Source organism: Stegodyphus dumicola, chromosome 5 (assembly GCF_044657685.1).
Source record: "Stegodyphus dumicola isolate Sdum_Otavi_A_Nest chromosome 5, ASM4465768v1".
In the NCBI taxonomy this organism is placed as follows: Eukaryota; Metazoa; Arthropoda; class Arachnida; order Araneae; family Eresidae; genus Stegodyphus; species Stegodyphus dumicola.
The window spans coordinates 85,334,962-85,352,361 of NC_140772.1; the positions used below are offsets into that span (position 1 = coordinate 85,334,962).

At 32.1% G+C, this 17,400-nt stretch overlaps 1 protein-coding gene across 1 annotated transcript in view; it reads right to left on the reverse strand.

Annotated features, from left to right (window-relative positions):
- LOC118191670 (ral GTPase-activating protein subunit alpha-1) overlaps positions 1 to 17,400 on the reverse strand; it is a 209,439-nt gene that overhangs the window by 141,131 nt on the left and 50,908 nt on the right. Inside the window, 5 exon segments of the mRNA XM_085816841.1 lie at positions 245 to 367; positions 1,059 to 1,170; positions 1,261 to 1,334; positions 12,274 to 12,480; positions 15,896 to 15,991. Of these exon segments, the coding sequence (XP_085672967.1) occupies positions 245 to 367; positions 1,059 to 1,170; positions 1,261 to 1,334; positions 12,274 to 12,480; positions 15,896 to 15,991 (612 nt within the window).

Below are 17,400 nucleotides of genomic sequence, written 5' to 3' on the forward strand. Positions count from 1 at the left end.
GCATATACTTTTAGCATTTCTTGGCATTGAAACAAATTCTTTAATAAACTCAAAACAAACTTCGAATTTCCTACACAGTAATAAATGTGTTAAAAACTTATATTTTGGAATCATTTGAAGAAAATACACCAAAATCTAAATACACAGGATTTTCTGTAAATCAGTAAGCAGCTGTAGTTAAACTATTACATACCATGTTTCAAAGATAACTAAAATTAAGAAAGATAATATATTGTTTACTTACAGCCCATTCTTTTATTAATTCTTCCCACCGAGTAAGTGATGATAAGACAGACAGAAATTGATCCCAGAGTTCAGTAGATATTATCACATTTAAATTGGCTTTAATCCAAGTAACAATAAGTGTCTGTTAAAGAGAGTTATAACATTAATAACATTTAAAGCAAAATTTATAAAATAAAGATAAAAAATAATGATTAATAATTATATAAGTCTCAGGCCTAAGCGAAATCTACTACAGAATATGGAAAAATAAGTTAGTGATATCATAAGAAATGTTCACATTATGGCTTAAATATCATGACTGTCATAGTCATAAAAGTCATTAGTTTCCACCTGTCGAACAAAGTGTACATTGTAGCCAATCGGACAAAGTAAATTTGCATATGCACAAATGACCTTCAGCTTGCTTGCTTTACTATGATTGGTCAGTTCTTATATCATCTTGTTGAAAGGTTAAAACATTTAGACAAAATTACAAGTTTCAATTACATAGCAAGATCTTGTTGCCTAGCAATCAAGTTTAGCTTGCAGTTAGCAAGTCTGTAACTGTTAAGTAATATTGTGAAGGCTCTCTTACAGGGCTATAGCAATGCATAAAATGCATCCTATATAAAGCATTGTCATTATTTTATTTACTCAAGGGCAATATGAAGTAGTACAAAAACAAACATAAAGTCAACCTAAAATTAATAAAAAAATTTGATTACTACATTAAAATATAATAAAAAATTATATATTCAAGTAATACAAGCAGTATTCTTTCCTCATCTCAATATATTTAACATATTCAGTGCAGAACATTTCTAATACACTACCTGAAATAAAGCAGGAGCCAGACGCCCTCCTAATGTATCTTCCTTTCTTATAGGAGGTATCTCTTTAAGTACTAATGATGTTATCTGAAGTAAAACTAACAACAACTGTTCCCTAAAAAATATATATATATAAGTCATTATTAAGGAAAATGCAATTTTTTGACTTAAGCATAGACTTAAAAAGTATAAAAGTTATAAGTACCATACTCTTCTTTCCATCTGAACATTCATTACCATGTAACGATATATATTCAAAACTCGTTTACACATGTCTACCTAAAACACATTACAAAAACGTACATATCAATTAAAAAGCAACAAGAAAAAACTGTTTCCTAGTGAGAAGTAAAACAAACATACCTCCAGCTTTAATGCAGTTAAATGCATTAAATTAATGTATTAATCGATAATAATGGCACCATCAGTAATAACACCTATCCGCTATTAAGGAGGTATTATATGATAAATATGTACATGCAAAAAAAAAAAAGTATTCTAAAGTATGCATTGAAAGCATGAAAGACATTTTTTTTAATTTATTAAAGCAATTAAAAAATATTTTTAAAATGCAAAAAATAATCATAGCCTATAGATAAGTATTTATTTTAATAAACTAGCTTTAAAAATATGTAACCCTATTGAATCTCTATTTATTGTACTATATATTAAAAATATGACTCGTAAGGTATTAAAAAAATCAACTAAATATATCAAAAACTATTTCTGCTGTTAACAGATATTTTCAGATTTTTAAATTCATCATATATGTTTATATCAGTTGCTTCCTATTATAGTGTTACGAAACGTCCAGGCGCGGTAAGATGGCTTCTCCGCAATGCAGGTTTATGGTTGCCATAACATGGCAAGGGAAGGCAGGGTTGCCACATTTTGGCGAGAAATCACTCATTTGGCGACACTTGGCAACACAATTGGCAGTATGCCATGGACGGATGGAAAGCCTTCTGAAATGAATTCTTACCGGCTTAGCCCAGAATGTTCTCGAATACAAGCCGAAAGCTATATAAACCCTGCTGGTTCGCAGTCAGTCATTGAGAGTGTGCCTCGTCAAGAGGGCGAGTCAGTGTGTGCCTTGTCTAGAGTGTGAAAGAGTGTGTCTCATCTAGTTAGTCCGTGCGGAGAGGATAGAGTTGACAGCTGGCCGGCTAGTGCGGAGTAGGTCATCGAGTGCACCAAAAGAGTCTCGTAATGTATCGCGGTTAGTGCATCGTCGAGAGAACATGTTGTGCTCCAGGAACGACTGAACCAAAAAGTCAGGAGCCGTGCTCTGTGTGTTGTCGAGTACATCGCGAGTTGCAGCGTGGAGAGTCTCGAGCATACGTGGAGTTCCGAGAACAACCAAGAAGAGTCAGGAGCTGTATTCTAGTGCTTTGCAGTGAAGCTGTCTCTGCCTTGATAGCCTGATAACCTGAAGGCTGTGTCGCTGATTGTTCTAGCAAGTAGTAGATCTTCGACAATTGTAAACGTGTTTTGGAGCTGTCCTGACAATACTAGGCAATAAAGTGTGTTTCAATACTTCATCAAGTGTCGTCGTTATTCACTCTAAATACACACGAACCCCGTAGGAACGTGAAGGAAGAAAATAACACAACAACTGGTGTCACAAGAAAAGAAAAACGCAACAATATTAAATACTAAACACAATATTTTGTTCGAGCAATATTAATGCAATATACAAACAGCAAAAATTTCACAATATGGAAAAGCTATTATTTACACTCTTAGACAAAAAAGACCAAGGAGAAGTTATCTGATTGTAAAAGATGCACCATGGAGTTATCCACTTGAAAAGAAATTTTGTATCAGAATGCTTTTGATCTAATACGCAATGATTAATTTTTGATAGCCAAGGAATAAACAGCTGTGTGCTTTACATTAAAATGGAACTGTTTTAAAGAATAAGTTCGATTGTAGCATATTGAATGTTAATGTTCTTGAATAATTATATTAATTTATATTATATTCATGATGAAATATTATCTACTTTCATATTGTATTGTAGAATTAGTTATTCTTGGAATGTTAAATTGTATGTTTGTTTGTAATTTACATCTTGAAATTTGTAATTTCAATGGGCGGCGGCATGTTAAGTTAGAATACAACGCCACCTATTGGATAGGGAGAGAAACTCTCACTTGGCCATCTGGATTCAGCTAAGCAATATGCCAGAGCATGTATTAGAGCTGAATTTAGTTAATTATTGTCAATAAATTAGTTAGTTCTTTTGCTATACAGTCCACTCATTAGTTTAGAATCATAGTACAAGCATCACAACTGAGCATCGAGATGATTTATCAAAGAGGAGACATATCAAATTTAAAGCAGAACTTCAGTTCCAATTTGATTCTATCTACTTACTTCAACTGCCCCAAAGCTTCAAAAATGGGTTCATGAACCATATGAGCATGTTACCAGTTTACAGAAGCCGTATATAAATGGCCAAAAAGACATAGTGTGATCACTGCTGCCAACCCACATCTGGGTTACAGCAATACCACAATTCGATCATGTTGACAAGAATAGCTGAAACATGGCAAAGTATAGCGTCACGAAAGCAGAGGTCGAACTAAGAAGACAAAACAAAATACAAGGATAAAATAATCATCAGAATGGATCTCACAATACTAGATTCATCATTATCAGTGATTTGATGTGTGTAGAAAAAGAGATAGAGGGCGCTGCGCCACCCGTATGTTTAGCTAATTAAGACTTTTCACCAAAGAGAATTGAGAGTTTGATGAGAGTGATATAAACTAGATATCCTGTAATCTGTATATAATACTTGTCTGTATTAATCTGTATATAATACTTAAGCCTTCTCTTCATTAAACAGATTTAGTAAAAGGAAAGTGTCTTTATTTGGGCCAAAATAATACAAGAACCACCGATAATGGAGTAAGTTATCACATACAGGAATTTTTAGTAGCATCAGGCCGAAAGGTGAGTCATTTCATTTTTATCTGCATGCAATTTACCTTTGGATATCAAAATGAGTTTTGAAGAAACTATCGAGAGAAATAGAAAAATTAGAAAGTTTCATACAAGTGTAACAAAATTAATAAGGAAATTGGAAGAGGAATTGCAAAACAATAATCTGAACCTAGATCTGTTGCAGGAATGGCTTTCAGTGTTAATCGAAAGAGAAACTAGCTTGTTAAAATAGGATGAAGTTATTAATGCTCAAAGCACTGTCCAGGAATTAGAAGCAGAAGTAGAACATTGTTTAGAATACAGCGAATCCATCATTAGATGTAAATCAAAAGTCAATAGATATATTCAAAATGTGAATAAAACCATAACAACTTCACAAGTTTCAGAAATCAAAACTAATTATAATACTAAATTACCTCGCATTACCTTAGAAACTTTCAGCGGCAATTTATGTAAATTTACTGAATATTGGGCTCAGCATAAAATGCCATTCACGAAAACAATATGCTTCAAGAGGTTGAGAAATTTAACTATTTAAGATCTTTACTCACCGGTTCAGCTGCAAAAGCTATAAGCGGATTGCCATTAATAGGAGAAAACTATAAAAAGGCCATCAAAATTTACTAACTGACAGATTTGGGAAAAAAGAAATATTAGTAGCGCACATACGGATGTTCTCCTAGCTTTGGAGCCAGTACATCGTTCAAGTGATGTATCCAGTTTAAGAATATTATATGATGAAATAACGGCTCAAACAAGAAGTTTAGAGACATTAGATATTAATTTTAATTCTTATAGCAATTTATTACTTCCTATTTTGTATAAATGTATGTGGACATTCGCTCCTACAACACCGCCGTTTCCTAAATCTGGCAACAGCTACAGTAGCGAGATACTTCTTCAAGCTGCGTGAGGAAATGGACAGACTTCCATTCGGATGAGGTTATGACGTGGCGATGGATGTAACTGAACTATGCTGTTCGACGATGTGATTCCGTTTCATGATGAATAGAACTTTTTATCTTACTTCCTTTCGCTGTGTACACACCATAATCATGTTTATTCTTTCATTATTAAATACCTTTAAAATGTCACTGCCTTCCTCTGTTTCAATCCTAACCTCATCCCACGTGGGGGCTCGGCCGAGATTTGGGAAAAAAGAAATATTAGTTAGCGCACATATGAACACAAGATTTAGTGCTACAGTTTAGTAGGGAGCAAAAGGTCAGAACAGAGTCAACAGTGTCAGATTTATTGTTGTTTCTAAAGAGAGAAGTAGAAGTGCGTGAAAAGTCATTAACTCTGGGTTTTAATCAACAAACACTTTCGAAATCAAGCAAAAGAAATACTGACAACTATCATAAGAGTGCTGCTCTAATTAAAATGAAAATGGTATCAGCACTAACTCTTAATATGTCAGTTAAAAATTACATGTGCGACTTTTGTCTTAAATCTCACCTCTTGAAAGACTGCGACTTAAGTATTTCAGAGAAACACAAAGCTTTATATGATCAATTTAAGTGCAAGTGCTGTTTAAAAAAAGGTCACAAAAAAACCATTTTGTAAGGCGAAGTGGGTTAAATGTAATATTTGCAAATCTATGTCGCATTTAGAGAGCCTGTGTGATGCAAATGTGCAAGAAAATAAATCCATAAAGAATACTCCGAGCACAGCATAAGAGACAAATGTTAGTTCACTATTCCTCAAAACACTGAGTAAGCAAATTCCTAATGATGTGATTTATTATCAAACATTGGGAGGCCAACTGGTTGGAAATAATTCCACATTTAATGTTAGGTTGTTATGCAACTCAGCATCCAAAAGATCTTATGTTTGTCAGTCTATTTCCAGAAAAGCAAGTTTACCAACTATTGGGAAAGAAAGATTAAGAATTCATACATTTGCATTTTTGAATCCGGCAGTAAGAGAGTTTAAAAGGAGAAAACTTGCTTTAAAAAATAAGAGTGGGTTCATTCTAATCATCGAAGCACTTGAAGTAAAAACCATATGTTCCAATGCATTACCCAGGTCATCTGCAGAAATTATAAACAAGCTCCGCCAAGAAGGATTTGACTTATCTGACAGCTGCGATAGTGAAGTAGCAGAGGTACAGATTTTAATTGGGAATGATTATTTGAACTGCATTTTAATGGGGAAAACACATCGTTTAACAGACTATTTAGTATTGCATGAAAGCATATTCAGTTGGACATTGCGTGGTAAAGTGGGGGGAGAGAGTAAGAAGCCAAGTTAAGGGTCAGACTCCACCAATTTGTTTATACACATCGATTCGATTCGGAAGAGGAATTAAAAATATCAGAACAGATTCATCAGCTTTGGAAGATTGAAAGTCTAGGAATTTCTGAGTGTACGTCGGAAAGGAGTGCTGGCCATGAGCAAATAATTAAACAATTTGAAGAGGATTTGAAATATGTAGTCAGAAGGTATGAGGCTCGCTTGTTGCGGAATAGGAGTCCAGAGCATTTGGAAAAAAAAATTTTGGTTTAGCGAAAAGGCAGTTCGAAAGGGTGCAGCAAGAGTCAAAAAGTGACAGCTTTGTGAGAGAACAGTTTATGGAAATACTTAAATTTCAGACATAAAACAACATTATTCAAGAGTGTAAGGATATGAGAGAGGGATACTTTATGCCATTCCGAGCAGTGGTTCGTAAAGATAAAAAAAGCACTCCAGTTCAAATGGTATTTAATTGCAGCAGTTGCGAAAGAGGAAAGCTATCATTAAACGACTGCTTAGAAAAGGGACCAAACCTAAATCCGAATATTTTGGATATAATTCTTGCTTTTTGAAAATTTTAAATTGGATTCTCCGGTGATATAGAAAAGGTGTTTTTGATGATTGGGATAGCAAGGTAAAATAGGCAATATTTAAAATTTCTGTGGTATCCTGATAATGACAGTAAAGACTTTTAAAAATGTTTAGAATTTTTTAAATAATGCAAATGAACAGAGTATTATTTGGATGTAATTGTTCACTGTTTTTATTGAGTGCAACGATCAAATATTATTTTAAGAAATACGTGGAAGCCAACAAAAACTGTGTCGATATGTTAAATAGTTCACTGTATGTACACAATTTGTGTTATGGAGGGGAAAGTATGTTATGAAGGGGAAAGTATTTGGGACAATATAATACAAGAATGGAGTAAGTTATTACATACAAGAAGAGTTATTACAATGTGCAACTGGAACACTTATGGCCACAAAGACTATTAATTCAGAAAACAAGATCAGCACTCACAATGCTCAATGAACCAACTACTTCTTACCTGTACACACCAATAAGCACATCTGACCAGGCTTATTTTACCTGGAATTCCTCAGAATGAAGTTAACTCTCTTTATGATGAGTCCCATTCTGAACTGAAGCATGATGATCAACAAAGACATGTCTGAAGATATCTGGGAATTGTGCTGGGATATTGACATGAGTATTATCACCACTGGAAGTTATGGTCAAAAATGCCATTTCATGTCATATTTAAACCTCTTTGGTTGTCATCCATGACAACCTTACAGCACAGCAGGATATCAACAATTGTTGTGTTGCCCTTCTTTAAAAGGCACCCAGGACTTATATTTTAATATAATAATGGGTACTTCTAATCATCCGTACCTCAGCCAAAATGTTACAAAAAAGTATTCATCAGGAAAAGCAATATGTTGATAAAATAGTTATGTGGCAACCTCCCATGTCACGAAAGTGTATTTATGTGGCAACACAGCACATGAGACTGGTGCAAAGCAATTGTTCAAAGCCGAGTTTGCACAATTCTCTGATTATTTTAAGCAAAACAGATCATTGTGTAAAACAACATTGGAAAGAACAACAGTGCAAAAGAGATGGCTTTCTTTAAAAAGGTTAGCGTTTTATTATTGTAATTTCTTGCATTTTAAATTTTACTGATCGATTGCTCTTGTACAGACGTCTTAGCACACAACCATTTTGAAAACACTTTCACATATTAGCACAGCGAAAAATTAGTCACCAACAAGTTTGCTCTCTGAAGTCAGCAAGTTCACAACTTTTTGCCAGGCTGTAGATAATGAGAAAGTATGCTCATATAACAATTATTTCTACTGACTGTCTTCATGCTTGTCAAACACTTAGTGCAGGGATAAGCAAATATTTTTATTCGTGGACTGAAAAGGTGTTTTTTGGTGCATTAAGTAGGTAGGGCTGTTGCAAAGTGTAATAGTGCTTGAATATGATCTTTTGCAGTGCCCCTATTTCTTGCCATGATGCGATGGAGGAGGAGAAAGGGGAACAGCCCTCTCTAGCAGAATTTTTTTTTTTTTTTTAATTACGATTTAAAATAGCATTTCATGCATTTAATTTTCAACTTTTTACTTTAACCAAGATGCAGATTAACACAAGATCAAAATGGCCCTGCATGCAGATAAATAATGAATTTTAAAATATATACAGGTAGCCCTCAATTCTCACACAATTTACTATTTCACACACTTTTTAAAATTCACTTTTTTAAAGATTTTACCAATACTGCAAAAATTGTTCACTTCCATGCAGTCATGCCCATGGAACATGGTAACTTGCACTCAGTCACACCCTGCCTCCCACTGAAACAGACATCTTGAAATTGTGACATTACGGTTCCAAGCTGTAGGAACGGGGGCCTTATGTCAAATACTTACAATGTATTAAACAGGTTTGTCTTACATAAGGCGATGTGTCCATACATTATGCATTTTTCCAATTCATTTGTTTATGTTTAAATATTTTGCCCTCATAAATTTTTGAAAATGAACTGGAGAAATGCAGAAACTCAAGTACTGATACAAACAACAATTACTTATAAACTTCATATGACTGAGACAAACATGAAAATAATTAGCCATTCTTAAAGCAGTGAATATTTTGCTTCAATCACTCATTTATAGAATGGCCGACTGAAGACCTGTGACATGTTCAGTTTTGAAAAAAAATAAATTAAGAAATGCATTCCAAATTGTAGAAATTTAGCTTCAGATATTACTTCCAAAAGACATGGCATAGAAATGAATGAAATGGAAATATTTCTGTGACTTTGGATTGAAGATCAACATCAAAATGACATCCCTCTCAGATTTCCAATTACTCAACCTAAGGCTGTTAATTTACATAAAGAGTGGAAGACTAGATTAAAAGAAGATTCTAACAAAAAGCTTCAAGCAATGGCTGATTTGACAAATTCAAAATGAGCCATTCTATACATAGTATTAAATTCACTAGAGAATCAGCTGGTGCAGATAAAGATGCAGCAAAATTTATTTCCTCATTGTCCAAAATTATTGTAGATGGAGAATATTGCTGTAGCCCAATACTTAATGCCAACCAGATGGGTTTATTTGGGGAAAAAATGCCTAATTGTACATTCTTATTGAAAGAAGAATCAGTTGTTAGTTGTCCCTGGACATGAACTTTCTACACACTGATTGATATTGCTTCTTAGTGAAACTTTTCTGGTGATTTAAAATTGAAGACACTGCTAGTTTATCAAGCAGAAAATCTGATAGCATTGAAAAGGAAATATAAAGAGTTGCTTCCAATCATTTCGAAATCAAACAAAAATTCTGAGTTACTGTGTTAATATTTAAAGACTGGTTCACTTTTCTTCTCTGAGAGGAAGTTAAGCAATATTATGAAGATTAAAGTTTATAATTTACAAAGCATTACTGATATTACATAATGCTCTAGGATGCCTAAAATCTCTGCAGAATTTATACCCAGAAATCAATGCTGTGTGTTTCTCCCCCCCCCCATCACCTACCTCATTACAGCCATGGATCAAATGTGATAAATACATTTAAACAAATATTATATGAAGAGAATAATGAACCAGGTCATCCAGGCAGGGAAGAGATAAGATTAAGAGAGTTTTTACAATATAAATACTGGAGACTCATAGGCTGAACAATTATGGCCACAAATTATGAGCAATTTTATACATTCTGAAGAAACACCAGAAATTTTCACAGATTAAATAGTTAGCCAAATGAATAAACTAAAGTTGGACAACAACAATAATCATAATTAACTGATTGTTTCTCATCCAATACCCCTGTCAAATGAATGCTTAATTAACAAAAAAAAGCGTTAAATGAAACACACAATGAAAGTGATGAAGAAACTGACTTTGACAATCAAAAACATGAATGAAATCTCATCCATATTGGCAAAACATGGAATGCAATCTCAATGGAGAACATATATCGCAAGTACATACAGCAATTGAGAAAGACACAGTATATTACAGAATTCTTTATCAAGAAAGGAAAAAAGTGCAGTATTCAACTAACTCTTAACAAGTTTATAAAGAAAACATTTGAAAGTGCTTAAACATGCCTCACTAACTTGATTATGTACACTGATAAATAAACAATATTAATCATAAATAAATATCTTAAAACATAATTTTTTAAATGTTCCTCTATTTTCAAACATTAAATATTATATCACACTTTCAGGAACCAATTATGTGTGAAAGTCGAGAATCACCAGTACACATGAATTTTGTGAAATACAAAGCAAGAAAAGATATCAATGATTAATCAGACATTTTTGTAAATTTATAAGCTTGGCATACATTTTTACTGTCACGTATTTTGTCAAATATGCAAAAAATGGGATCTCTTCTTATTGGTTACCAATTAATGACATTTCATACCGTTTCGATTTTAAATAAAAATTTAGGAGTGAAATGTTCTTTCCCTAGGCTCCCATTTTCTGGCCAGTCTTTTTATGTCAACAATATTTATACTGCTTTGTTTAATTTCTACATTAAAGCTGCTAAAAATGATAGAGCTATATTCACAGGTGGACATAAATGCTTTCAGATGCTTTCTAACATTGTTTAGTGCTCTCAGCTTAAGCTGAACGCTAGTATAATCATACAAATATGTGCACATATATATGTACAAAATGGATGTACAATCATATTGCTCGTGTTTGGTAGTTTGCATACAAAATTGGGTACAAAAGTAGAAAATATTGTTGCAGAGGATTTCCTAATGGGTCAGATTAAGCAATGAAAAAGGTCGCATTTGGTCCATGGCCTGTCTTTTCCTCCTCCAACTTACTGCCTGTGCGGTATGGTGGCATTTAAAAAAGCAAAATTGAAATTGGCAAATTGAAAGCCCTCTCGAGTCCTTTACTAGTGGAAGAAGAGGCATGGGAGACCCTTGAATCCATTCCCCAAAGTATTTTCTATCAGAAGTAAGTGGAATTGCATAGTTAGTACAACTCCGTCCAATTTTGTACATGCATACTTATACAATAAATGGGACATTTTAGTGTCTTCCCCTTCTCACATACTTGTTTGTCAAACATTTCCCTGCCCACTTAGATCACTATATCTCACCCCAGGAGAACATGCCTTGGATCACATGAACAGACTCCTCCAACTGCTTCACGATGTAATATCTTGAGACAGTTTATATCAATCTAATTCAACAAATGAACAAAATTTAGCAAGAAATCCTGCATGATGTCATCCACCAATTCTATGAGTCTATGCTAAACAACATAAAGAAAAGCAGTAGAAAAAGCCACTAGTAGAAAGAGACAGAGACGGGCCAATGTCTTACTAATTTATTTGCTATAAAAAGGCTATAGCTTGTGATTAAACCATTTAAGTTATCTGAAATTTAATTATATATATATATATATATATATATATTTTTTTTTTTTCTGAACATACACATTGAATTTACCGAAATTCATCTTTTTTTTTCAATAACTCCTTCTTGGTGAGCCTTTATTTCATCTTAAGAGTGTATTTGCTTTACACACTATAGACCATTGTTGATTTCATATTGAATTACTTTTAAAAATCATAAATCTCATTAAATGATGCACTAAAGATAAATCTTTTGCACGAATTCTGCTTAAAAGAAAAGATATTGATTAGGCTTTATTCTTTAATCATGTATAACAACTTTTAATTCAGTTTTCATAGCAGAACTGTATATATAAACCACAAGAAAAAATTATGTTAAGTGTTTTGGGAATGCACTTAGTAGCAGAATGCATCTTTTGATAAAATATTATTCCAGTTTAATTTCTAAACATTAAGATAAAAATTAATGCATTATTAACTGAAATTTCCAAAAGTCATATTATAGGAAGGGAGAATTTTAAAATATTCAAAGCATCAAGCCAGACATAAAAAAAAATAATAATAATAATGTATAAAACAGGAATCTTTATTAAAAAATAAACAAACAAATAGATAAGGTATTAAAAAAACCTGTTCTTCAAGCATGCTTGAGCTATCCTGAGAGAGATCAAGCAAAAACACATTTGCAGCATTAGTCAAGAACACAGTCAGCATATTTTGCATTCCAGCTTTAAGATGATTATTATCACAGTGAATTGCTTTAAGATAAGAATCTTTTCTCAATCGCATTCCCTGTGGTTCTTGAGTTTCCTGTTCTTGGCAGACTGGACCTGATTCCTGCTAGAAGAGAACAGCATGGTTTATTAACAACATAAAGAAGTTATAGTAATATGTTTACAATAAAAGTTTAATACTACTAAAAAAAAACAAAGAAAGGAAAGCAAACTTATGCATTGTTCTCAGACAAAAAATGAAGTTACTGAAAAAGAAAGGTTATTGCCAAAGTTAATTATTGTACTGCCAGTGTACACTCTACCACAACTAAAAAGTTAAGTAATTTAGAGTTTTTCAAAAAACTAGGGAACCTAATTCATCTTTTAGAAAATCATTGTTTTGGTCTCTTGACATAATGCAGAATTTTCTTTCATTTACAAAAATGATAATGGAAAAAAACTTCAACTCAAAAAATCTTTATATATATATATATATATATATATATATATATATATATATATATATATATATAATTTGTATATATATATAATTTCATGCACTCAAAACAAACGAGCAATCTTTCTTAGTCATAAATTTTAAACATAATCACAATTCTTAAAATTATATTATTTGATAATATAATTGCTTCCAGGCAAAATCGAAACATCTTTTAGTTACTTGCATCTGCAATTACAACTGCATCATTCTGGAGATCATACAATGGCAGATCAATACAAAATCAATACATAAAGATTTTATTACAAGGACACACATATATCTTTTCCTTGCCAAAGGTTAAAATTCCATTGTCATATAATTAATCCTTTAGGATGTTTCAGTACTCTCAGTAAACATTATTAGAACTGTTATTTTTTCAATGTATTTTTCTAATCAGAGGCCCTATAATCATGACATCTCAATTAATGACAACTTTTCAAACAACCTATTATCATCAATTCATACTAACACAGAAAACTTTTAAAATATCCCCTTTAATACTGCAATTACTGATCTTAAAAACTGTCAAAATTATATTATTTAGATTATTTGCATCTGATATCAGGATTGACTTGTTTATACTAGGTCATTTTCTCCCGGAAATCGAAATATGGAAAAAAATTTCTATGCCAAGTCAGATCTTACATCAAAATGTCTATGTTGGGTCAAAGTTGTATATAAATCTCAAATGTGGTTTCAAGACATGAAGAATGCAAGTTCAATGATGTCAAGCAGCCAAGTAAAATGGAAGATACAGAAGTTTTTTTTTTTTTTTTTTTTTTTTTTTTTTTTTTTTTTTTGACCTGTCAGCAATTGGAACATTTATTTCAGCTGCTGATCAGTAAATATGAAATTCTGGGAATTTCATATTTTTTGCCATTTCAATCATACCATTCTAAAAAAACTCCAAATCAACATAAACCCTCTTTACATTGCATGATTCAGGATCTTAAAACTATTTATAATATTTTTTGATGAAAAATATATTAAATTTCATGTTCTTTAGCTAATTTCATTTTATAAGTTTTATATTGAGAAAATCCTGAATAGGAAAAGAAAGCTTGGTATTTACATAACTATTGCAACGATTTTAGTAGAAGTAGCCAAGTTTTTAAAGAGAGCCAAACTCTCACAATCATATGCACAATCATTCTTCTGGAAACTAAACTCATAACAATTGTTTCAGCCAAGCAACACTGTCAATTTCGTATGCATTGTGTTGTATTCCAAGTTCTAATGGTTTTCATACACAAATCGTGATATTTTTTGCCTTAAACTTAGTCTTAAAATATGAATTGAGGAATTCTCCAGCAATGGAAAAAACTACAGTAAAATTTCGGCAGCAATACCAAATTTTGCTGAAAATTTTCTAAAGGGAACAATGAGCAAATGCATTTTCTGTTGAAGATTGCACGAAGAAGAGTATCCTCAATCCTCCGATCTTTTTTAAGTGAAAACACATCACTGTGTACTTCAGGATAAGAATAATGAAAAAAAAAAAAAAAAAGAATTACAGAAAGATTTGAAAAAGAATTTAAGTTATTTTTTTAATGTATGACATAATCCTTATTTAAAAATCCAAATTTGTATTTTAAATTGTTTGTATGTTTCTTTTTCTACGTTGATATTGTTTACCAGATTTACTATGAAAATATCGATAGTTTAGGAATCTTTCTAAAAAAGAAAGCACAAAAACCAGCAACTTGCATATATTAAGTAACTTTTACATTTCCATCCGTAAAAAATCACCAAATTCCACCAAGATGGTTGCAACAGTACATAAGTACCAAAAGCTTTTAATTACACAAAAACTTTCAAATATAATAAAAATAAAATTAATAGTTAATGTTTATAGCATTGCATGAATAAATCCAATGATGTACACTATATTCATGTAAAGCAAAACTAAATACAATTATTAATTGATTAAATGCTGAAATAAAAAGTTGAATCCTTATAAAAAGTTCTACAAATGCTTACAGCAAATTAATTTGCCTAAAAAAAATTTAGCATGAAACTTTATACAGAATTGGTAAAAGGATGCACTTTGCATAATTTAAGTATCATTAATTCAATAACTTTCATTAATCTGTGGGAAGTATTTTTAGTAAGAGGTAAAAATTAAAAACCAGAAGATTCAATGATCTATCAGGAAATGTGACAGAAAACTTGGGAGTCTCTCAGTAAAACCAAGAGAATTGGTAGTCATAATTCATATAAAGAAAAACTGATACACATACACTATTCTAAGTACTTATTTAACTGGTGGTAGCTATCAATTACAGAAATTTATTTCTCAATTTTCATTATTATCCTTGTGGTAACATTTCAATATTCTTATTTTTATCTTAAGAATTACTCAACACTATTAATTAAGAATCAACCACTATTACTCAACCGATATTTTAGTGAATCAGCTAAATGATTTCTTTATATATCATGCATATTACTTCAGGCAGAGAGTTAAATTTAGATGTTTAGCTTTATCCAGAAAAGTTATTTGATTCACTAAAATTCTGGGGATCACTTTATTTAATCTATCAAGAGCTAACAGATAAATTATTGCTAATTTATCTAAAAAAAACAATTATTAATTATTGCTTTTCTCTCTCTCTCTCTTTCAGAATACTGATTCCAGTAAAGGAAGTGACTGGCCACAAGAAAGGTTCCTTTTCCGAATATGAGCATATTTCTTTAGAAAATCACTCGTGTGCCATCGTTCTGACAAAGCACAAGCTCTTCATAGACTATGTTCCATAAATTTATTTCTACAAATACTCATTCCCTTAAAAAAGCAAAATTTTAACTGAAGAAAAGTAATTTACCCCAATCAAGAGATACTACAAGTTAAAAAAGTATCTTGAAATAATTAAGTTTTAATTTTTAATCAAACTGCACTTTAAATATGAACTTTTCTCACTTGTCAGTATTTCATGAAAAAATAAAAAGTTCATATTTAATTCACATATCATACATTAATCATGCTAGTGAAAATGAACATAAACAGCACTACACAGGTTTATATATACTGTAAACTTACAGACAATTTTGAAGTTATGCTTGCATCATTTTTTTCTTCTTTAGTTTCCACTGATGCAGCTGATGGCTCTTCCAAAAACAGAGGCTTCTCTGGACTCTAAAAGCAGTAAAACAAAGAGATTGAACTTCTAAATTCAATTCATAAATCATAAACTCATTCATAATCCATAAATTATATTCATAATCATATTTACAATTGTACATTCATAAATCCAATTCACAGCACAAATTTATACGCATATTTATATATGCAAAGAATAAATTTAATGGATACTGAGTCTACTGCTTTAAAATAAAATTCTATTTAAAAATTCTAAAAATTTGATTAATATAAACTTTGATCCAAACAGTTAATAAAATTATTTAAACTATTGGGTGCCCTGAAAGCAGCGTTTTTTGCTCTTGTGCTTTGATAGAAAAAAGGTGCCATTTTTGCTCTTGTGCTTCGATAGAAAAACCATTTCACAGTTTGATAGTAGACAATCAGCCATTGTTAAAAATGGATCACTATTCAACACAACAGGGTTAAACTTATTGTCAAATTTTATTTTTAAAATGATAAAAGTTTGTCTGCAACGATTTGCAAATTTTATCCAATTTTTGCTAAACAAAGTGTTTCAATGACATCAACTGTGAAGAGAATAATCAAATAATTTGAAGAGACCAGTTCGATATCAAACCAGACTATCGAGACCAGGTCGTTCAGCAGAAAATATCATGCCTGTTTGCCCGAATGTGGCCAAGAGTTGAAGTACATTATGTGCTGAAGAAGTGAACATTTTAAGCAGCACTATGCAGCATATTCTCAAAGATTCATGTCTTTTTGCTTACAGAATTCAAGTGACTAACAACTCAAGTCTTCAGATCATGTGCAGTGAAAAAATCATCATCTGTACAACAAGAAGTGAACTGCGAGTTTTCTAACAAAGCTATCCTCAATGCTGAAGCCCATTTTCATGTTGACAGCTTCATAAAAGAAAAAAATTGTCGCATTTAAAATGACAAAAACCCATGTTTCATGAGAAGGAAATGCATCTCAAACCTGTCACTTTCTGCTGTTCTTAAGCATTCACTGTCGGCATGGTTTGGGGCCTGAAGGCATCACTGAACCATTTTGCTATGAAGATGCTGTTGAGAATGCATAAACAGTTAGTGGCAAATGGCATTAGGACATTCTAACCTAATTCTGTGTTCCTCAGATGGATGGTATGGATCTCGAAGATGTGGTTCGAACAGGACTGTATCACTTGCCACATACATCACATGAAATAATGGCATCATTACATCAGACATTACCTGCTCATGTAATCTCTCACTTCAGTGGCCAGGACTGGCCAACTATATTCTGTGATTTGATGCCTTTGGACTTTTTTCTCTCAAACATTTATGTCAACAAACCTATGCCACCAAAGCTTTAAAGGAGAAGATTAGGTGTTGTATCACTGAAATTCTGCAACAGTTATGGCAAACCATGATTACAAATTTTGTCAAAATAACACATATGTG